General features: G+C 36.8%; 1 protein-coding gene across 2 annotated transcripts in view; it reads right to left on the bottom strand.

The window, feature by feature from the left end:
* RADX (RPA1 related single stranded DNA binding protein, X-linked) overlaps positions 1 to 24,932 on the bottom strand; it is a 61,820-nt gene that overhangs the window by 9,939 nt on the left and 26,949 nt on the right. For both annotated transcript variants that reach the window (XM_007468497.1, XM_007468498.1), the window contains 3 exons: positions 24,706 to 24,878; positions 12,798 to 12,866; positions 4,356 to 4,636 (listed from right to left, as the gene is read on the bottom strand). In XM_007468497.1, coding sequence (XP_007468559.1) covers positions 4,356 to 4,636; positions 12,798 to 12,866; positions 24,706 to 24,878 — 523 coding nt within the window. The remainder of the gene's footprint in view (positions 1 to 4,355; positions 4,637 to 12,797; positions 12,867 to 24,705; positions 24,879 to 24,932) is intronic.

Genomic DNA, 24,932 nt, shown 5'->3' with positions numbered 1-24,932 from the left:
TGGGAAGCATGCCAGTGGGATAGAATATCCTAAGGATATAGCCAGTTAGGGAACCAAGAGTGAGGGAACCCAGTGCTACTCAGTTAATGGTTCAAGTAGTCTTCAGTACAGAAGGAGGCATACCTCAGGGGTACAAATAATTGGTCCTGAGCTTGCAGGCCAGTACCAAGGAGGGCAGGAATTATGTTGGCCTGCTTGGTTGCTTTAATAGGAGAAAAAAATCAAGGTAAGTAAAGTCTTATGATTTCCATGTAACTATAGCATATTACATTACTTTGATGTTACAATTAATTCTATTAAAATTTTTAAATTATCATTTAAATGCATTTTGCAGAAAAGGAAAAGAACCATATAAAAAATTTTTGACAAAAAATCTTTTGACAAAAAGTCTAGAAAATACTGTCTTGACAGCTCTCCTTAAATTATACCTATTGCTACTGGGGTTTGTATCTCTTGATTTCCAAGAGATAAACAGATGGCTTTCAGAGGTTTACTAAAGACTGGCTGAATATTTTCCTTATTGTCTAAGTCAAATGCAAATCGAAGAGGGAACTCTTAAGCTTTAACTGACTCAGCATTTCATGGGTAACTAAATTAGTGTTGGCAGAGTCAATGATATATTAACACCATCTATGAGTCCAATAAAGATTTTGAAAAACACTTTCTTATATTTAAAGTAAGAAATAATTCTTAAAATTGACCAATAGATTAAAAATTTTATACCTGGGCTAAAGGCACTGAAAATTTAGTCTGTTACTCCATCCCAATATCTTCTCTTTGAAGTGTGTTATTACATAATAGGCAATGGGCTGAGATTTTAGCACTTATTAATACTATCTACTTATTTGAGTCAAGTGAGATGGCATAGCAAGAATTTTAACACGAGAATTGGTATTTCTGAGATGGGTTTCTGATACTGCCACAGTACCCAGGTGATGTTGGGAGCCATTAGAATCGTGGGAGGTAAGATTACAAATTCCGTTCAATATTTTCAATAATGATTCACCCTAGACCAGTCAGAGCTAATGACCAAGTAACAGGGTTATGGTCTGAATAACCTTTCTGGCTCCCAGAATAAGACACTTCAAAATTACTGGGTCCTCCAGAGATCAGCAAGATACAGCAGAGGGACAATAAACCACTAGAAGGTAGTATCAGTGTAGGCCGGACAAACTTCATGTTGGAAGAACTTTAAAAATCATACAGACTTATCTGCCTTGATTGGTTTAATTAGTTTCATCTAAAAACAGGAATCTAGAAGAGGGGTCAGCAAACTATGAGTTGGTGGGGGGAAGGGTCAAATATAGCCTCTACCTGGTTTTGTACAACGCATGAGCTAGGAAACTTTTTTTTCATTTTAAATGGTTGAAAAAAAATCTAAAGAAGAATATTTTGTGATATGTGAAAATTACATGCAACTCAGATTTAAGGGTCTAAAAACAAAGTTTTATTCAAACATAGCCATGCACATTCATTTACACATTGTCTATGGCTGCTTTCACACTAAAAGAGCAGAGCAATGAGATATCACTTCACACCTGTCAGGATGGCTATCATCAAAAAGAACACAAATAGGGCTTCCCTGGTGGCGCAGTGGTTGAGAGTCCGCCTGCCGATGCAGGGGACACGGGTTCGTGCCCTGGTCCAGGAGGATCCCACATGCCATGGAGTGGCTGGTCCCATGAGCCATGGCCGCTGAGCCTGCATGTCCGGAGCCTGTGCTCCGCAATGGGAGAGGCCACAACAGTGAGAGGCCCGGATATCGCAAAAAAAAAAAGAACACAAATAACAAATGTTGGCAAGAATGTGGAGAAAAGGGAACCCTTGCATACTGATGGTGGGAATGTAAATTGGTGCAGCCACTGTGGAAAACATTATGGTGGTTTCTCAAAAAAGTAAAAATAGAACTACCAGATGACCCAGCAATTGTACTTCTGGGTATATAACCAAAAAAAACAAAAACACTAATTTGAAAAGATACATGCACCCCAATGTTCATAGCAGCATTATTTATAATTGCCAAGATGTGGAAGCAACATAAGTGACCATCAACAGATGAATGGATAAAGAAGATGTGGTATACGTGTACAATGGGATACTACTCAGCCATAAAAAAGAATGAAATTTTGCCATTTGCAGCAACATGGATGGACTTGGAGGGCATTATGCTAAGTGAAATAAGTCAGATAGAGAAAGACAAATACTATATGATATCACTTACATGTGGAATCTAAAGAAATAAACAGATGAGTGAGTATAACAAAAAAGAAGCAGACTCACAGATATAGAGAACAAGTTAGATGTTATCAGCAGGGAGAGGGAAGGGGGAAGGTCAGTATAGGGGTAGGGGATTAAGACATGATTTTTAATCATGGCCAGGCTTTTACCTAGCTAGGGGGTTACGACTAGAAGATACCCAGGCTTCTTTTACCTTTAAAATTAAGTACCTCATTAGGAACAATCCTTTTTCTCCCTTCCTGCCAGAAAGCTCACAGAAAATTACTAGCGAATGGTAATAATTTGTTATTTATAGGCACCTAGTAATACCTACTTTGTCTGTATCCTTTTAAATGCTCTGTTTTGTTTTATCCATACATAGCATATTTTTCACTGTCTTTTATCCCTGTAAATCCACTTATGTCCTTGAAAAATGGTAGGATATAAAACAGCCCAATTCTAACATGGATTACAGCTGGTTGGGCAGAATGACAAATTTGCCTTCTTTTTATCTGATTCTTGCTTTTAGGTGATGCATAGTAAAGCTACAAAGGTTCACAATACTTATAAGACAGCTGAGATGTTTAGAGGATCAGTGACATGTTGAAAAGAAGAGAAGTATTCAATTTCTGTGATTCCAGATGAACTCATGGTTTTCATGGTTACTTTTTGTGATATATGAAAAATCTCCACTATAATTTTTGTTTCCTAGCTATAAAACTAAGATTGATAAGTTACCCAAAGATAACAAGCAATGCAGTCTAGGAAAAAGAAGCATTTGAAACTTAGGTCTGAGAAGGTCTAACAGAGTCAATGGGAATTTATACTTTTCATAGATTATATACATATACACAATCACATGTATGTACATATTTATGTGTGAGGAGGTAGGGAAGAAGGAGTGGGAGAGAGTAAAGGGGAAACAGGAATCTTGATAAAGGGCAAGGTAATTCACTTCAGTACTGTAGGTGCAAAACTCTATGAAATGCATCCTCTTTCAGGCATTTAATTAATTTACTAATGGCACTTCATCATACTTTCATTTTAAGGTAACAAGATCTTCCCTTCAAGTACAAATAAAAAACCTAGAGAGTAGCTCATTTTGGTTAAGGTTTTATTTTATAATTAATTTTGGTGTACATTTTTCATTCATGAGAAACAAACTTTAAAAATAAATGTAAGTTGGGCTTCCTTGGTGGCACAGTGGTTGAGAATCTGCCAGCCAATGCAGGGGACACGGGTTCGATCCCTGGTCCGGGAAGATCCCACATGCCGTGGAGCAACTAAGCCCGTGCACCACAACTACTGAGCCTGCGCTCTAGAGCCCGTGAGCCACAACTACTGAGCCCGCAGGCCACAACTACTGAAGCCCACGTGCCTAGAGCCCATGCTCCACAATGAGAGAAGCCACCACAATGAGAAGCCCGCTCACTGCAACGAAGAGTAGCCCCCGCTCGCCGCAACTAGAGAAAGCCCGCACGCAGCAGCGAAGACCCAACACAGCCAAAATTTAAAAAATTAAAAAATAAACATAAGTTTAAAAATGTGTTGACTTTAAATTTTTATAAGTTCTATAGCTACCTGTCAGTTTAGAGCAACCTGAGAAAATCAGTTTATTGTCCCTTGTCAGACAAGATAGTTTTTTGAATAGCTTCCTTCTGTTCAACTTGTTACTTGAGAATTTTATTTTCTTCACAGGCTAAACAGACGTCTGTTCATAGGATCTTCTCTCAATTAGTATGCCTTTCTCTTTAACCTACATTTTATCCTTCAGTGGTTCAGATGCACTGAGAAAGAGGCAGAGAATATGAGCAAGAAAGTGGTGGCTAAAGGATAAGTGAATCAGTTTTAGAGGTAGTAGGAGAGTCAGGGCTAAGGAAAGTTCCCTTGGTTCCCATTCTTCTCTCCCCAGTACTTTCTAAGGACTTGCCAATATTTAAAAGCCCACAATTAAAGCTTAATGTATTCCAGAATTAGTGCTCCATTCCTTTGGTTTGAGCCAAACAGGAGTTCTCCTTGGGCTTAACTTTTTTGGTGGTGAGGAGGTGGAGCACTTAATTTTTTAAAGCAAAATAGTATCATCTATATTTAAATTATGTCAAATTAACAGTATTCAAAGAGAAGAACAGGTGACTTACCTAAGATGGTTACTTCAAAATGTCCAAGGACTAGAGCACTCTTAAAATCATAAAGATCTGGGGGCTTTCCTTCTTGTGGTATGTATTTTGCAGGCTGAGAATTATACTGCTGAGTAAGAAAATTTCTGTGTTCTAAAACAAATCTCCGTGGAATACTTTCAGGATAAATACAGCTGTATCGTAGGTGATCTATTAAGCCGAACTTCTTTTCTCTCCACATCTGACTTTCCCATTTATCACTTATAGTTTTTCTGGCTTTCCCTATGCGACCAGTTCTTGTGCTTTCTCGACCTGTTAAAGAAGCGAGATGAACACAATTGAGACCTATAAACTAACCAAATCAGGTAAATCACTACAAAAAAAGCACAGATTAATGAGAAATAGCTAAATTAACTTTAAAAATCAACCACCTACAAAATGTAAACTGAATGTCCAAAAGGTAACTCTTATTAAAGTGAGGAAACAACTAGAATTCACCTTCAAAACAAACTTTTACTCCAAAATATTAAAAAGTAATATTGTTTTTTCTGTTGCTGGAACTAATGAGATTTGTAATTATCTTCTTTATACTTTTTCTATATTTTCTAAATGCTCATAAATAAACAAACATTCCTTTTAAATTCAGTGACAAATCCAAGTTAAGTAAAATTCATGAGAATAATAACCTTTAGAGATTGGACCTCCACTCACTATTGGTGGAATTTAAGCTTAAAATAAAATTTTGTTAATCTTTGCTAAAAGTATCCTGAACACACACAGAATGCAGTCTATTTTTTGGATATAACTCTCTTTCAAAAGGACCATTGATATGATATTCCTTTCAGATATAAATAACATATGGAAAACAAAGAGGGAACTAAATTGAAATGAAAGACCACTTCAACTCTTAATTGTTCTCTATCATCAAGTCAGTTTATCATTTATGTACAATTTATCTAACATATTTAGTTTCTAAGGTAGAATATAATTTCCCTCTTACACATTATGACATTTGTCCATTCATTCAATTCACTCAGCAAATAATTATTGAGCACCTATTATATACCAAATACTACACTAAAGAATTTGCTAAAATAATATTTTAATTAAATAATACACCCTGGGAACTGAAGACACAGAGAAGAATCAGAAAAAAAATAGATGTTGGAACTTCTCACACTGTCAGTTCTGCTAGCTAAGGCAAGCTGACAGCAACTGTTCCAGAGTTTAGCAAGGTTGCTGAATTGCTTCATTGTAGGCTGCCTATGCCTTGGCATTTATTATTTTCCTAGCATAAAAAACCATGCTGAGACAGAAGGGTGTTTCAACAGCAAGGTTTCAGTGTGGTTAACATATCACTTCTGTTTTTGACCTTTATTCCATATCCCCAGACTACTTTCTTGGTTTCTTAAACCTAGACAGAGACTGAAAATTTATGATGAGGTAAAATACTACATTGAATTTTTAGAGAAGATGAAGTGGTGAACTTCTTACCAGGTATTCAAAACACTGTGATATTACAAGAGTATTTTTTTAAACTTAAAATTTAGTTGATGAACACACTTAACTTCCTATAATAACGCTTGATAACAAACGAAAAGGATAAAAAATTTAATCACACGTGAAAAGGAAAGGAAACAATAAAAGCCAAGAGAAAAACTCAAAGTTAATAGGAGTAAAGTAAGGATTGGGCAATGATTTATCCTTTTTATCTTCTAGAAATGAATTTCCCTTACCCAAACTAATAAAAGTACATAATTAGATTAGCAATAAGTAGCTATTACAACCCAAGTTATAGTGAGAATTCCTGACTGATTTGTTCTAAAATAATGCACACAAAGAACAAATTATGGGCCATTCCAATCTTTAAAAATTAAGTAATTACATCCATTGCAAAGGAAAAAAAATCCTTTGATTGACACTGTCAGGAATAAGTCAGAATATTTTCTATGGTTGTTTTCTTATTTGAGTGTTAAGAACTGGCAAGGTTTAAAGTTTACATGAAAAGTTCTTCTGAAAAAATAATGCACTGTTTTTTGTTTTTTTTTTTCTGGTACACGGGACTCTCACTGTTGTGGCCTCTCCCGCTGCGGAGCACAGGCTCCGAACGCGCAGGCTCAGCGGCCATGGCTCACGGGCCCAGCCACTCCGCAGCATGTTGGATCTTCCCGGACCGGGGCAAGAACCCGTGTCCCCTGCATCAGCAGGTGGACTCTCAACCACTGTGCCACCAGGGAAGCCCCATGCATTGTTTTTTAATTTAGTAACTTGGGACTGTAATTAACTATCCCAATTATATGTTCATAATTAATACAAATGGGTATGAAATCAGTACAAGAAATATTGGCAGTCACTGGTTGTGAATAGCAAGATTTCAAAGGCAATCATTAGGAAAGAGACAAAATACATCTAGAGCTCAGGTTTTTCTAAAAATAAGATGGAAAATTATACACTAGAATTCTTTTATTTTTAGCTTGAATATTACTAAAATTACCAAACGAAAAACATTACTGTTTAAGCCTAATGCATAACTAAGATACAGGTTAATTACCTAGCAAAATTATATTTTTGTATATATCTAATTATGTACCAGAATTATAGTGATCACCGTTATTTTAATGATTCATTTTACCCTTATTTCTGGTGAGAACGGATTTATGTTTTAATGAGGCAAAATTTCAGGAGAAGACCACATTTAGGTTGTGAGGTGAAAAAGGACATGGTATAAATGTATGTGTATAGGCATAGTGATTTTTCTTCTTCACAAAATCTACTCTAAGCATTTCATTATGTGGATAAGAGTGATAGGTAGGGGTGTATGGAGGCATGGGGGTGGGAGAGGAGCTATTTCCTTTGCCTCTTTCCCCCTTGCCTTCACTGACCCCATGCTGGGGCAAGATCTACAAGTCTAGAAAAAACAGAGTATTTCAATCAGTGATCAGGTCTATGCTTGGTAGCAAGTATATAATAGACTTTTTAAAGAATTGTGTAAGTCAGAGGCTACCTATAATGTCTTATGATCTCAGTAGTACTGTTATTGTGAACTTTTCAATGTATGTCTTACTTATCTAAGTTACCAGATACAAACGATAAGATGTTAAACTTTGTAGTCTTCAAAATAACTAGCACAATCAAACCACATAAACAAATTAGCTATATATTCACAAAATGAGTGTCTTTTGAATTTACAGACACAGTAATTTCCAAAGCTATCATGAAACATATCTGGAAATACATCAGTTACCATGTTAACACATGGTAACATTCATTCATTAAAACTGCAGTGTAATAAATGGGACTATATCAAACTAAAAAACTTCTGCATGGCAAAGGAAACCATCAACAAAATGAAAAGGCAACCTACAGCATGCGAGAAAATGATTGCAAATCACATATCTGATAAGGGGTTAATATCCAAATATATAAAGAACTTGTTCAACTCGATAACAAATAAACAATGTGATTAAAAAGGGGGCAGAGGATCTGAATAGACATATTTCCAAAGACATACAGACAGCCAACAAGTACATAAAAGAGATGTTCAACATCACTATTAGGGAAACGCAAACCAAAACCACGAGATACCATCTCACACCTGTTAAAATGGCTATTATCAAAAAGACAAGAAATAACAAGTGTTGGTGAGGATGTGGCAAAAAGCGAATCCTCATACACTGTTGGTGGGAACGTAAATTGGTGCAGCCACTACGGAGAACAGTATGGATGTTCCTCAAAAAAGTAAAAATAGAACAACAATATGATCCAGCAATTCCACTACTGGGTATTTATCCAAAGAAATAAAAAACACTAACTCAAAAAGATATATACACCCCACTTCGGGGCGGGGTGGTGGTGTGATGAATTGGGAGATTGGGATTGACATATATACACTAATATGTATAAAATGGATAACTAATAAGAACCTGCTGTAAAAAAAATACAATAAACATAATGGTTAAAAAATAACATTAAAAAAAAGATATATACACCCCCCTGTCCACTGTAGTATTATTTACAATAGCCAAGACTTGAAAACAATCTAGGGGCTTCCCTGGTGGCGCAGTGGTTGAGAGTCCGCCTGCCGATGCAGGGGACATGGGTTCGCGCCCCGGTCTGGGAAGATCCCACATGCCGCGGAGCAGCTGGGCCCGTGGGCCATGGCCGCTGGGCCTGCGCGTCCGGGGCTCCGCAGTGGGAGAGGCCACAACAGTGAAAGGCCCGCGCACCGCAAAAAAAAAAAAAAGAAAACAATCTAAAGGCCCATCAATGAAAGAATGGATAAAGAACAGGTGGTGTATATACAATGGAATATTATTCAGCGATGAAAACAATGAAATCTTGACATGGATGAAACTTGAGGACATTATGCTAAGTTAAATAAGTCACACAGAGAAAGACAAATATTGTATGATCTCACATGTGGAATAAAAAAATAAAATGACAGACCTCCCCCCAAGAAAAAAACAAGCTCATAGATACAGAGAACAGATTGGTGGTTGCCAGAGGTAGGGGTCTGGGAGCGGGTGGGTGAAGTGGGTCAAAAGGTACAAATTTCCAGTTATAAAATAAGTAAGTCATGGAGATGTAATGTACAGCACGGTGACTATAGTTAATATCATATTGCATATTTGAAACTTACTAAGAGAATAGATCTTAAAAGTTTTCATCACAAGAAAAAAATTTTTTGTAACTGTGTATGGTGACGAATGTTAACTAGACTTACTGTGGGAATCGTTTTGCTATATATACAAATATCAAATCATTATGTTGCACACGTGAAATTAATATAATGTTACACGCTAATTATACCTCAATTAAAAAAAGAAAAAAATAGGGCTTCCCTGGTGGCGCAGTGGTTGAGAGTCCGCCTGCTGATGCAGGGGACACGGGTTCGTGCCCTGGTCTGGGAAGATCCCACATGCCGCGGAGTGGCTGGGCCCGTGAGCCGTGGCCGCTGAGCCTGCGCGTCCGGAGCCTGTGCTCCGCAACGGGAGAGGCCACAGCAGTGAGAGGCCCGCGTACCGCAAAAAAAAAAAAAAAAAAAAAAAGAAAGAAATAATGAGTTTTCCTATTTTAAACAATGCTCCAATACTCATCTTAGAACATGTCTCCCAGTGTGCCCAACATATAGGTCACAAAGTGTAACATTTTCAATAAATTAGGTCTTGTCAAATTGCTCTCAAAGGTAGTTGTACGTTTATCTAAGAAAGGTGGGGGCGTGACTCTTTCTCTCTCTCTGATATACACACATACCTTCTTATATTGTAAAACAAACAATGCAAAGACATACCATAGAATGAATTAAAAAGTTACCTATAATGGGGGAGAAGGAAGAGGATGCAGGGAACAGGGTTAGAAGCTAAACTTCTTTATATATATATTTATACAACAACAGTTGAATACATTCTTTTCAAAAATACACAAAATATCTCCAGGCTGAACCATATGTTAGGCCACAAAATAAGCCTCAATAAATTTAAAAAGAATCACATAATACAAAGTATCTTTTCTGACCAAAATAGAATGAAGCTAGAAATTAATAATAGAAGGAAAACTAGAGAATTCACAAATATATGGAAATTAAACAACACACTCTTAAGCAACTAATGGGTCAAATAAGAAGTCATAAGGAAAATTACAAAATACCTTGAGATGAGCAAAAATGAAAATACAACATAAAAACTTATAAGATGCAATGAAAGTGGTGATCTGAGGGAAATTTACAGCAGAAATACTGATATTAAAAAAAAGAACTATGGAGAACAGTATGGAGGTTCCTTAAAAAACTAAAAGTAGAACTACCATACGACCCAGCAATCCCACTACTGGGCATATACCCTGAGAAAACCAGAATTCAAAAAGAGTCAGGTACCATAATGTTAATTGCAGCTCTATTTACAATAGCCAGGACATGGAAGCAACCTAAGTGTCCATCGACAGATGAATGGATAAAGAAGATGTGGCCCATATATACAATGTAATATTACTCAGCCACAAAAAGAAATGAAATTGAGTTATTTGTAGTGAGGTGGCGGGACCTAGAGACTGTCATACAGAGTGAAGTAAGTCAGAAAGAGAAAAATAAATACCGTATGCTAACACATATATATGGAATCTAAAATAAATGGTCATGAAGAACCTAGGGGCAAGATGGGAAAAAGACACAGACCTACTAGAGAATGGACTTGAGGATATGGGGAAGGGGAAGGGTAAGCTGGGACAAAGTGAGAGAGTGGCATGGACATATATACACTACCAAACGTAAAATAGATAGCTAGTGGGAAGCAGCCGCGGAGCACAGGGAGATCAGCTCGGTGCTTTGTGACCACCTAGAGGGGTGGGATAGGGAGGGTGGGAGGGAGGGAGATGCAAGAGGGAAGAGATATGGGGACATATGTATATGTATAACTGATTCACTTTGTTATAAAGCAGAAGCTAACACACCATTGTAAAGCAATTATACTCCAATAAAGATGTTTAAAAAAAAAAGATCTCATTCAATTATGTAATATTAAGCTTTGAGGAACTAGAAAAAGAGAAAACTAAACCCAAAGTTAAGAAAAAGAAGTAATTATGCTTAGAGTAAATATAAATGAAATAGAGAATAGAAAAAATAATAGAATCTAAGAAACCAAAAGCTTGTCCTATGTAAAGACCAACAAAATTGATAATCTTTACCTCAACTGACCTTCTCCCCAAGGAGAGAAGACACAAAAACTAAATGCATAAATGAAAATGTGATTTATTACAGAAGTAAAAATGATTATAATACTATGAACAATCATATACCAACAAATTAGAAAACCTACATGAAACAAATTCCTAAAAGCAAAGAAATTACCTAAACTCACTTAAAAAGAAAAAAAAATCTCCACAGACCAATAACAAGAGATTCAAAAGGAAATTAAGAAACCTATTCTAAATATAATAGCAACTAAAAGAATAAAATACCTAGGAATAACTTTAAGCAAGGAGGTGAATGACCTGTGTACTGAACAGTACAAAACATTGTTAAAATAAATTAAAGAATGTCTAAAAATGAACAGAAAGAAATCCCATGTTCATGGACTAGAAGAGTTAATATTATTAAGATGTCAATACTATCCAAAACAATCTGCAGAGTCAATGCAATCCCTATCAAAATCTCAAAAGCCTATTTTGCAAAAATGGTAAAATGGATCCTTAAATTCATATGGAATTACAAGGAGTCCCGAATGCTAAAGCAATCTTGAACAAGAAGAACAACGTTGGAGGACTCATACACCCCAATTTCAAAACTTGGTACAAAGCTACAGTAATCAAAACATTGTGATACTGACATAGGGACATACATATAGACCAATGGAATAGAATTTGATGTTTAATAAGGGTTCTAATTCAATTCAGCAGGTACTAAGTCAATTCAATTTTTCCTACCCATTGCCCAGGGAATACAGGAAGCTCCTTGATACTTCCCCATGCTGATGGGAATAATTTATCTGGACCTTAATAACCTTCCAACTTTATATTAGTTCTACTTCACATGTACGAGGCCTGTGGTCTGGACTCTCTTTTCCATGTCGTTATTACACCTCAGCCTATGATCATTTAGGCCTCTATCTAGTTCTGAAATGCCCAAGAGCAGTTTTAGTTTTAGTTCCTACTCACCACTAAATTTAAATTCTTTTGTTTCTGCCACTTATGGATTTTTCACTCTTGCTTTCAGCTTGGTTATATATTTATATTATAATGATCTTCCCCTTATTTTCTATCTTTTATTTTTTTGGGGGGTATAGTCCAGATCCCTTTGTGGGTTCTTTCTTTTTTTGTGTGTGCCAAAACCCGGGACCTTTGTGGGTTCTTAATCTGTCAGACTGACTAGAAGTCAATCCCCAAATACGAGTAACTCAAAAGGCAAGAAGGATCTAAAGTGCTAAAAAGTCTAGAGAGATGACCCCTTATAACATCTGATTTAAACAAAACCACTCTAAAGATACCCTACCAGAACTAAATTGTGTCATGAAATCACTTCAGAAATGAACCCAAATATTCAAACCAGTCAACCTAACAGCAAAGAAAGGAACTACAACTATCTTTTAAGCTTTACCTATATTTATTGTCAAATAAAAATTAAACTTCCTACGTTAGTATTCTTCTGTTAATTCAAAATAGTACATTTGAAGAGATGTACTACCGAAGAAACAACTTAATAAGTGCTTAATATAAACAAGTTTATTTATATTCACTTGCACTTTGGTGATGATACCAAATTGTTCTAAATTTGGGACCAGTACTTTTGACAAGGACTTAAGCTAAATAAAAATAGAAACAAAAATAACTAGCTACATATAGTTTAATACAAGTACTTATATTATGCTAGTGGCAGGCATGACCCCAAAATGCAGAATCAAATCAAACAGCAATCTGTATATAACAGTGTCCCATAAAGACTTTATAAATCATCATCATCATCATCGTCAAAGCAACATACGTTGGATGCCTGGTTTATTTCCTTTTCTTTGTGCAGAAGTTTCTGGCTGAGGCACAGGAATTCTACAAAAGATTTTTAAAAAGATAACAAATAGTTATAAAAAGAGACTTGAATGGGAAAAACCAACTGGTTCCATTCAGAGTTTATTCTAATTCAATACATTTAGAAAATTTATAGGTTTAGTTTCTTAACGTAATGCATTAGGAATTTAAGGAAAACACATTCAAATTATGAACAAATATCCATACTAACATAATTCAAATACTGCAACAGATTTAAATGTTCTCTTTAGAAGTGTTACACAAAAGAAAGTATTCAACTTTATTAAATGTCAACTAAAGATGGATATATATTTCATTCCCTTTGATAGGAATTTAAAAATTTGTCCAATGGCCTATTTTCATCTTTGCTTTGTTCAAATATTCTGGAAAACTATTTGGCCTAACTCTCCAACTTCATTTCAGAGTTTTCTATAAGCCTCATACTGGTTCAAACCTTTGTGCTTTTCTTTCAGCCAGGAAAAACCCTATGCTCCTTTTCCTCTTCCTAGTTAACTCTTCTTCCTCTTTCAACATTTAGCTCAGGCATTATTTCCTATAAGAAGCCAACTTTGATCTCTAGTCAAGGCTCACTGATCCTTGTATATGCTGTCATAGCACCATGAATAAACTTTATCATAGCATTCATCACACTGTATTAAAATTACTGGTTTTTCAATCTGTCTCTTCTACCAGGTTCTACCATAAACTCTACAAAAATACAGACTTTATTTTTTTGTATCTCCACAGAATATCCACTCAATAACTGTTTATTGAACTGAAAAAAAAAGTGAAAAGGGAAGCATCTTATTTTGAAGCTGAGGAGAGAATCTTGCACTTATAATAAAGACTTCCTTCTTACAAACTTTCAGTATATTTCTATGATGAGCATTTTCTTTTGTTGTATTCCCAAAACTAAAAGCATAAAGCAAAACAGAAGTGTCATGTTGTAGAATGCCACATAATATTGCTCAACTTATTTTATCAATAGATTTGTCTCTTATAATAGTATTCTTTATTTTACTAATGAGTTATTAATGAACACAAAGAACTAGCTTTCATGAATGAAGACTGCATCCATTTCAATATAAAACTCTAGCAAATAAAAACACATTTTATAGTTGTAATTTTAACTTTTTTTCTGAGTAATGAAAAATGGTATTTCTAGAAATTAGTAAACTGAAAACATCAACTCTGAGAGATATTTAAATAAATAAAAAATAGTTAAAATTACATGTATTTTGAGATCATTAAACAGTATGTATATACTTTTTTTTTTTTTTTTGCGGCATGTGGGCCTCTCACTGTTGTGGCCTCTCCCATTGCGGAGCACAGGCTCCGGACGAGCAGGCTCAGCGGCCATGGCTCACGGGCCCAGCCGCTCCACGGCATGCGGGATCCTCCCAGACCGGGGCACGAACCCGTATCCCCTGCATCGGCAGGCGGACTCCCAACCACTGCGCCACCAGGGAAGCCCCATACTTTTAAATACATGGTGTTATAAAGTGATTTTTTTTTATCTGAAATAAATAGAAGAAATAGTTTTCCAAACTCTAACAGCATCAGTATATTGTATAGAATTTTTTTTAAAGTGGCCTAGGGAATTTTTACTGGAATATACAATCATTCATTTGTATGCCTTAAGTGTCTTAAAGGTTAGGGGCTTCATAACAAAAGTGGAGGTATACAATGTCTACGGGTATCAACTGAGGAAACTGAAAAAAAAAAGAGATGAAAAATGAAAATATAAGAAATAAAAGGATACCTGAGGAAAGAAAGGGAAAAGATGGCTAAAAGAAGAGACAATAACATTACATATGATGGATAGTAGCCGAATATTATGAAAACTGTCAGAGGCAATAAGCTGTACTCTAACTTTTCCCTTTTCACCAACTTATTGACCTTAGATAAAAGTCATATAGATTGTATAGTATGCCATGCCCTCATCTATATAACAGTATTATAGTTAATATTATTGTAGTCTTTCTTATAATACCTTCTGCTTTTCTTAGAAGGAGACACTGATAACGATTTTTAAGGATTCAGATAAACCTGGTATGGTTCATTTTCTATCTTTATGGAGTAAATATTACCAACAGAATGCAAAGAGTAAGTTTTAATGTCCCATTGTTATATTTTATTTCTCAGTGCTAACTTTTGAATGAGTTGATGTATTTTGACTACATTTTACTATCTAACATAGAGCACCACGGTTCACTATCTACCCTTTGGATTAAAATGTTCTTTGATACAACCTCTTAAATGGTCATATTTATTACTATCATAAATTGTACAAATGGAAGCCGACCAACAGGTAATACAGATATTGGAGTCAGCAAGCCAGGATTTAAAATACAATGATGTGCCAACAGAGTAACATGCCCAGATTCCACAAGGAGAGGGCATAGAAGCTCCATGTTCCCTCTCAGACCTTTCTCTATGTGTCTCCATTTGGCTATTCCTGATCTGTATTCTTTACAATAAAATTGTGATTGTAAGTATAGTGTTTTTCTGAGTTCTTTGCATCATTCTAGTAAGGTATTGACTCTGAGGGGGACATGGGAACTCCTGAATTTGTAGCCACTTGGTTGGAAGAGAGGGTGGCCTGGGGACCAGCTGAACTGTGGCTAGCATCTGAAGTAAGGTCAGTCTCGTGGAGGACTAAGCCCTTAAGAGTCTAATGTTAAGTCTGGGTAGTTAGTATTAGAAATGAATCACAGTATAGCTAATTGGGTTGGAAACCCAACAAGAGCTCAATGAACCTAACTGATAGGTTTAATAGCAGATTGGACAGAGTGAAAAAGTAAACGGAGTGACAGGTCCAAACTGAAAGATGGAATCAAAGACAAAAATGAAATATGTATATGAATGAAAAAGAATGCAGTGTAAGAAACTTGTTGGTCACAGTTAGAAGTGCTAACATATGTGAAATAGGAATCATGGAAAGAGAGGAAATAATGAAGAAGAAAATATATTTGAAGAGATAATGGCAGATGGTTTTCCAAAACTGATGAAAGATATCAATACACAGATTCAAGAAGCTCAATAGTATAAAACAAAGAAAACCACTCCTTGGCACATCATATTTAAACAGTTGAAAATCAAAGAGAAAATCTTAAAAGCACTCAGAGAAAAAGGATGCAATATCCTTGAAGGAGCAATTAGAAGACATTAACCTGATTCTTAATAGAAACAATGAAAGCGATAAAACAGTACAGTAAGACATTTAAAAAAGTGTGCAACCTAGTGAAAATATCCTTTTAGAAGTAAAGGTGAAATAAAGATGCTTTTAAACAAACAGAAAGAGAGAATATATCATCAGCAAGCTGTACTGAAATAAATGCTGAGAGGAATTCTTCAGTCAGAAGGAAAACGATCCCAGAGAGAAGTATGAAAATACAAGTAGGAATGAAGAGAACCAAAAACAATGTGGTTGAATATAACTGAAAGCTAACTGTATAAGAAAAACAATACTAATAATGTCCTACAGAATTTAAAATATATGTAGAATTAAAATACAAGGCAAAAATAATGAAAATGGAGACAAATGGAATTGAAGTGTTCTAAGGATCTAGCATTATCAGGAAATGGTAAAATAATTTGTATTTAACTGCAATAAGTCAAGTGTTCAGGTTGTAATTTATAGCATGACCACTGAAAAATATATACCTATCAAATTAAAAGAGGGGAAATTGAATAATTAAAACTATTTGATTAAGCAAATAGTATAAAAATTGATATAAGCCCCAAATACATATCTTCCTCAACTTATGATGGGGTTAAATCCCAATAAACCCACTGTAAGTTGAAAATATCGTAACTTGAGAATGAATTTAATTCACTTAACCTATCAAACATCATAGCTTAGCCTCGCCTACCTTAAACGTGCTCAGAACACTTACAAAAATAGCCTACAGTTTGGCAAAATCACCAAACACAAAGCCAATGTTATGATAAAGTGTTGCATATCTCATGTAATTTATTGAATACTATATCGAAAGTGAAAAACAGAATGGTTGTCTGGGTACAGAATGATTGTAAGTGTATCAGTTGTTTACCCTTGTGATCGCATGACTGACTGGGAGCTGTGGCTCACTGTCACTGCCCCACATCACAAGAGAGTATAGTACTGCATATCACTAGCCCAGGAAAAGATCAAAATTCGGAATTTAAAGTATGGTTTCTACCGAATGTGTACTGCTTTCGCATCATTGTAAAGTTGAAAAATCATAAGTTGAACCATCATAAGTTGGGGACCATCTGTATCATTAACTCCATTAAAAGTGAACGGAGAGTGATATCAGCATTATGGCAAAGGGAGACGCTCTCTTTGTCTCTCTCCTATCTACTATCAGTAAAACATCCACGACTCAACAAAAGTGCCTCTGCCCAACACACCAGGACACTGGAGAATTCCACATATCCATACACCTAAAAGTGGGTGGACTAGAACACACGGAGGAGGTGGAACTTGGGGAACAGTGGAGGTGGTACCTACAGTTCTGGTCCCCCAGCCATGGCAATTGAACCTGCAGTCCCAGAAAACTCAGTAGCGACAGGGGAGGTGGTGAATACAGCTCTGGCCTCCTGGCTGCAGTGGTGCCCACAGCCACAGATAACTGGGCAGTAGTGGCAGTAGGGTCTGGGACCCTGTCTCTCTAGCTGTAGAGATGCCCATGACTCTCTCTCCTCGCCTCCTGCTTACAGTGGCAGAGTCCACAAACCTGACAATACTGAACACAGCAGAGGTTCTTGTGCCACCTGAGCTATCCCCCATTCTGCAGTGGGAGTGCCTGCAACTCAGGAGGTCCTAAACATGGCAGAATTGTCCACCATCCTGGTGCACCAGGCAGTGACACCAGCCACACGAGCAGCAGCATGGCACCAACGACACTGGAGGCATAAGCAGTGACAACTAGGGCACTGGCTGATACCTCTGACGGAGGCGGTAGAAAGTGGAAAGTGCTGACTGTCAAAAATAACCAGAGGCAGCTCAGGTAAGAGAAACCAAACACTTGTGGTATAGCACCACCTACTGGAAGATAAAAGAAGGGCCTAACCTGTTGAATTGTTAGAAACAAGAAAAAAAAAAGCTTTACCTAAAGAAAGGTGTTTGCCACTTGAAATGAGCTAGCAGAGGAACAACTCATCAAGCACCATGAAGAACCACAGTAACACTGTACCACAAAAAGAAAATGACAATTCTCCAGAAACCAAACTGAAAATCAGACTATTGTGATATAACTGATAGAAAATGGCTTTTATAAAACTCAATGAGCTACAAGAAAACTCAGAAAGTTCAATGAGTTCAGGAATAAAATTAATGAACAAAAGGAATACTTTACCAAAGAGACTGAAACTAAAACGAGCCAATCAGAAATTCTGGAGCTGAAGAACTCAGTAAATGAGTTGAAGAATGCATTACAAAGCACTGGAAATGGAGCAGACCACATGCAAGAGAGAATTAGTGAGCTTGAAGACAGAAATATAGAAATGATACAAGGAGAAGAGGAAAGAGAATTAAAATATATTTTTTTAAATGAGTAAATTCTACGAGAGCTAGCTGACCCTTTTAGGAAGGGCAATAGTAGGGTAATGGACATCCCAGAAGGAGAAGAGAGGGAGAAGGGAGCAGAGAGTTTATTTAAAGAAATAATAGCTGAGAATTTCCCAAGTCTGGGGAAGGAAGTGGATATACAAGTCCATGAAGCTAAGAGAGAACCTAATTGCCTCAATGCAAAAAAGACCTTCTCCAAGACCCCTTATACTAAAACTGCCAAAAGTCAATGACACAGAAAGAATTTAAAGGCAGGGGGAAAAGGATGGTAACCCACAAAGGAACCCACATTAGGCTATCAGCAGATTTCTTAGCAGAAACTCCACAGGTCAGTGGTGGGAGTCGAATGATATTCTCAAAATACTGAAAGATAAAAACTGTCACCCAAGAATACTCTATCCAGCAAAGTTATCATTCAGATATGAAGGAGAAATAAAGAGTTTCCCAAACAAAGCTGAGGGAGCTCATTAACACTAGATCTGCCTTATGAGAAATGTTGAAAGGAACTCTTCTACCAGAAACAAAAAGGCAAAAAAGGACACAAAACTTTGAATAAGGTAAAAAATAGACAGAATCAGAAAACTGTAACTCTATATCAGAATAGGTTTTTTGTTTTTGTTTTTTTAAATTTTTTAGGCCATGTCTCACGGCATGTGGGATCTTAGCTCTCCGACCAGGGATTGAACCCGTGTCCCGTGCATTGGGAGCGCAGAGTCTTAACCACTGGACTACCAGGGAAGTCCCCAGAGTAGGTTTTTTTAACATTTTATTATAGCATAAAGGTTAAAGAGGAAAAAAGAAGAAAACATAACTATAGCTACTTCAATTTGGTAACAAACTCACAACATAAAGAGGGGTAATTTAAGAAACAAAAACACGAATGGGGATGAGGAAAAGGACGTAACTTATATAGGTAAATGAAGGGAAGATGCTATCAGCAGAAAAGGAACTATTTTATCTATGAGATGTTGTATACAAACCTAATACATAAAACATAAATCTAAAGCAGAGACACAAAACATAAAAAAAGAGGAAACTGAGAAAAACATCAGAGAAAACCACCAAACCAAAATGGTAGATTGAAATACAAGGAAAAAGAAACAATGGAGATATAGAGCAACGAGAGAACAAAAGAATAAATGGCAGTACTAAGTCCTCATCTATCAATAATCACCCTAAATGTAAATGGATTGAATTCACGAGGCAAAAGATAGAGTGGTTGGATGGATTAAAAAACAAGACACAATTATATGCTGCCTCCAGGAGAATCATCTTGGCTCTAAGGACAAACATAAACTCAAAGTGAAGGAATGGAAGATGATGCTTCAAGCAAATTGCAGCCAAAAGAAAGCAGGTATAGCCACACTCACATCAGACAAAATAGGCTTCAAGGCAAAAAAGGTAACAATAGACAATGGACAGTATATAATGATAAAGTGGACAATTCATCAAGAAGACATAACAGTGATTAATATATATGCACCTAACATTAGGACCACCAAAATACAGAAAGCAATTATCAACAGATTTAAAAGGAGAAATTGACAACAACACAATAATAGTAGGGAACTTTAACATCCCACTTAACGTCAATGGGTAGATCATTCAGACAGAAAGTCAACAAGGAAACAGTAGCCTTAACTGAAATATCAGACCAGATGGATTTGATAGATTTGTATAGAACATTCCATCCAAATGCTGCAGAAAACACATTTTTCTCAAGTGCATGGGAAACTTTCTCAAGGACAGACCATATATTGGAACCCAAAACAACTCTCAACAAATTTTAAAAGATTTGAAATTATATATTTTCGAAAGTACCTTTTCTGATCAAAATAGTATGAAACTAGAAACCAACTACAAGAAGAAAGCTAAAAAAAAATCGCAAATGTGTGGACACTGAACAACATGCTAATGAACAACTATTGGGTCAGTGATGAAATCAAAGAAGAAATCAAAAAATACCTGACAACAAATCCAAATGAGAATTCAACAAAGCAAAATCTAAGGGATGCAGCAAAAGTGGTACTAAGGGCTTCCCTGGTGGAGCAGTGGTTGAGAGTCTGCCTGCTGATGCAGGGGACATGGGTTCATGCCCCGGTCCGGGAGGGTCCCACATGCCGCGGAGCAACTAAGCCCGCACACCACAACTACTGAGCCTGTGCTCTAGAGCCCATGCTCTGCAACAAGAGAAGCCACCGCAACGAGAAGCCCACGCACTGCAATGAAGAGTAGCCCCCACTCGCTGCAACTAGAGAAAGCCCGTGCACAGCAATGAAGACCCAAGGCAGACAAAATAAATAAAAATAATTTTGTTTTAAAAAATGGCAGAGGAGAAATAACAACAGATACCACAGAAATACTAAGGCTTATAAGAGAATATTACAAAACAGTTATATGCCAACAAATTGAACAACCCAGAAGAAATGGACAAGTTCTTAGAATCATACAACCTTCCAAGACTGAATCAAGAAGAAACAGAAAATCTGAATAGACTGATTAGTAGTAAAGTGATTGAAACAGTAATCAAAAACCTCCCCCCAAAACAAAAGTCCAGGACCAGACAGCTTCACAGGTGAATTCTACCAAACATTCAAAGAGGATTTAATACCTATCCTTCTCAAACTCTTCCAAAAAATTGAAGAGGAGGGAACATTTCCTAATTTTAAATGTCCATATCACCTAAAGCAATTTACAGATTCACTGCCATCCCTATCAAAATCCCAAAGGCATTTTTCACAGAAATAGAACAAAGAATTCTAAAATTTATTTGGAACCAAAACAGACCGCAAATAACCAAAGCAATCATGAGAAAAAAGAACAAAGCTGGAGGTATCATACTTCCTGATTTCAAACTATATTACACAGCTATAATAATCAAAACAGCATGGTATTTGCAGAAAAACTGATACATAAATCAATGAAATAGAATTGAGATATCAGAAATAAACTCATACATAAATGAACAATTAATTTATAACAAAGGAGCAAAAGTACATACAGTGGGGGAAGGAATCTCTTCAATAAATGGTGTTGGGAAAACTGGACAGCCACATGCATAAAAATGAAAATGGACCATAATCTCACACCATACACAAAAATCAACTCAAAATGGGTAAATGAATTGAATGTAGGCCCTGAGACTATAAAACTCCTAGAAGATGACATTGGTAGTATGTTCTTTGACATCGGTCTTAGCATTATCTTTCTAGGTAGGTCTCCTCAGGGAAGGGAAACAAAACCAAAAATAAACACAAATGGGACTACATCAAACTAAAAAGCTTCTGCACAGCAAAGGAAATCATTAATAAAATGAAAAGACAACCTACCAAATGAGAGAAGATATTTGCAAATCACATATCCCATAAAGGGTTAATATCCAAAATATATTAAACAAACTAATACAACTCAGCCTCAAAAAACCAAACAATCTGATTACAAAATGGGCAGAGGACCTGAATAGACATTTTTCCAAAGAAAACATACAGATGGCCAACAGGCACATGAAAAGATGTTCAACATCACTAATTATCAGGGAAATGCAAATGAAAACCATAGTGAGATATCACCTCACACCTTCACACCTGTCAGAATGGCTATTATCAAAAAGACAACAAATAACAAGTGTTGGTGAGGATGTGGAGAAAAGGGAACACTCCTACATTATTGGTCAGAATGTAAATTGGTGCAGGCACTATGGAAAACAGTATGGAGATTCCTCAAAAAAATAACAGAACTGCCATATGATCCAGCTATCTCACTTCTGGGTATTTATTCAAAGAATACGAAAACACTAACTTGGAAAGATATATGCACCCCTATGTTCTCAGCAGCATTATTTGCAGTAGCCAAGATATGAAAACAACCTAAGTGCCCATCAACAGATGGATGGATAAAGATGTGATATATACAATGGAATACTCCTCAGCCATAAAAAAGAGAAATCTTGTCATTTGTGACAACATGGATGGACCCTGAGGTTATTATGCTAAGTGGAATAAATCAGACTGGGAAAGATAAATACTGTATGATCTCTCTTATCCGTAGAATAAAAAAAAAGAGAGGCAAAGAATGTTTAGTTTTTTGTAATTCCCCATTTTAAACTCATGTTCAATTAGTCCATGCTGAGCATGGCAGATAAGAGAGCTTCTGTTATGGGTTGAACTGTGTCTCCTCAAAATTCATGTTGAAGTCCTAATCACCAGTAACTCGGAATGTGACCTTATTTAGATATAGGGTCACTGAAGATGTAATTAGTTAAGATGAGGTCATGTTGGATTAGGGTGGGCCCTGAGTCCAACATGACTAATGTCCCTATCAAAAGGGGAAATTTGGACACAGATACAGATTGGAGTGATGTTTCCACAAGCCAAGGAAAGCCAAAGACGGCTAGCAAACCACCAGATGCTAAGGGTGAGGCATGGGGCAGATTCTTCCTCACAGCCCTCAAAAGGAATCCACCCTACTGACATCTTGATTTTGGACTTACAAAGCTGTGAGACAAATTTCTATAGTATAAGCCAAACAGTTTCTGGTACTTTGTTACAGCAGCCCTAGAAAATTAATAGATTTTGGTACCAGGAAGTGGTGTGCTGCTGTAACAAATACATAAAAACATGGAAGTGGCTTGGAATTGGGTATTAAGTGCAGGCTGGAAGAGTTTTGAGGTGCATAACAGAAAAAACCTAGATAGCCTTGAAGAGAATGTTGGTAGAAATATGGATTTTGAAGGAGAATCTGTTGAGGGCTCAGAAAGAAAAGAGCTGTAGAGAAAGTTTCTGCAGTCTTAGAGAATACACTCATCATCATGAACAGAACTAGATATATGAATGTAAAAGGTGCTTCTGGTGAGGTCTCAGACAGAAATAAGGAATGTTATTGGAAACTGGATTTCTAAGCAAAGTATTGAAGGCACAGCCTGGTTTCTCCTTGCTGCTTATAGTAACATATGAGACGGGAGAGAAAAGTTGAAAAGGGAATTGTTAAGAAAAAAAGAACCAGAATTTCAATACTTGGAAAATTCTAAGCCTATCCATATTGCAAAACATAAGAAAGCTTGCTTTGGAAAGAACACTAAGGGCATTGCTAGATAACCATTTGCCCAAGAGACTGTGATTTGTGGATCCAGTCAAACTTCTCAGTAGGCATGCTGTTAGCTCTGACTGAAAGAAACACAGGTGGGAAGAAACGAAGGAATGCAATTCCATCGAATTTCTGGGATTCTACAGTCAGGAAATGAGCTGCTAGAGATATCCAGCTGTGATCAAGTATTATCCTTCAAGAAAAGGGAAAAATGACCCTGAGGGTGAGGCCATTTCCTCAGTTCTAGAGGACAGGGACACCTCCTCAATTCTAGAAGCCAGGGCCACCTTCCCAGTTCCAGAGTGCAAGACCACCACTCAGTGCCAAGGGGGTGGGGATGCCATCCCAGTGAGCCCAGAGGACACAGTATTCTGCCAGGGAGGATAATTCTGGGGCCTTAATGCCAAATGGAATTTGCCTCATTAGGTTTCAACAAGGTTTCTGTGACCCATAACCCCCTTATTTCCAGTTTCTCCCTTTTGAAATGGGAATACCTGTCCTATGTCTGTCCCACCATTGTATTTTGGGCAGAATGAAACATGTCTAGTTTCATAGGTTCACAGATGGAAAAGAATTTTGCCCCAGGATCAATTACCCTGCATCCCATCAATACATGATTTATATGATATTTAGGACTTAAGAGTTGATGTTGGTATAGATTAAGACTTTTGGGGATGTTGTGATGGGATGAATGTATTTTGCATGTGAGAAGAACATGAATTTTTAGAGGGCAGACTGTTATGGATTGAATTATGTCCCCACCAAATATCACTGTGACTACCAATATGTAACCAATTACATCTTCAATGACCCTAAGAATATGACTTTATTTGGTTGTAATTGGTTTAGATGAGTTCATACTAAAGTAGACCAGTACTCCAGAGTGGGTCCCTAATCCAGTATGGCTGGTGTCCTTAAAGAAAAATTTGGACATGTACACACACAGGGAGAATGCCATGTGAAGATGAAGGCAGAGATTAGGGTGATACTTCCATAAGCCAAGGAATGCTAAAGATTGCCACTAAACCACTAGAAGCTAGGGGAAATGCATGGAACAGATTCTTCCTCATAGCCCTCAGAGGGAACCCACCCTGCCTATATCTTGGTCTTGGACTTTGGCAGCCCTAGAAAATTAATACAACTTCTAGTAGAATTGCTCATTTTACATGATAGAAACAAATTCAAAAGTATATGCCATGTATATACTTAATACAAATGACTTACTGTTTGGCACATGGCCCTTGTAGAGCTCTTTTTTTCTTGGGAGGGCTCAAACTTGCAGATGTAGTATGACAACACTGAGAACTCACAGGACCATTATCTCGAGGTTTTCCATCTCTTTCTTGACTTTGACTATCTCTTCTAGCTGCTTGGGATGTTGAGGGTCGGTTAGCATTCTAAAACCAAAAATTTGAAGAAAACGTTTAAAACTGATTCACAAAAATTATTTC

The sequence above is a fragment of the Lipotes vexillifer genome, unplaced genomic scaffold (genome assembly GCF_000442215.2).
Source record: "Lipotes vexillifer unplaced genomic scaffold, Lipotes_vexillifer_v1.1 scaffold358, whole genome shotgun sequence".
In the NCBI taxonomy this organism is placed as follows: Eukaryota; Metazoa; Chordata; class Mammalia; order Artiodactyla; family Lipotidae; genus Lipotes; species Lipotes vexillifer.
This window is presented reverse-complemented; position numbering and strand designations above follow the sequence as displayed.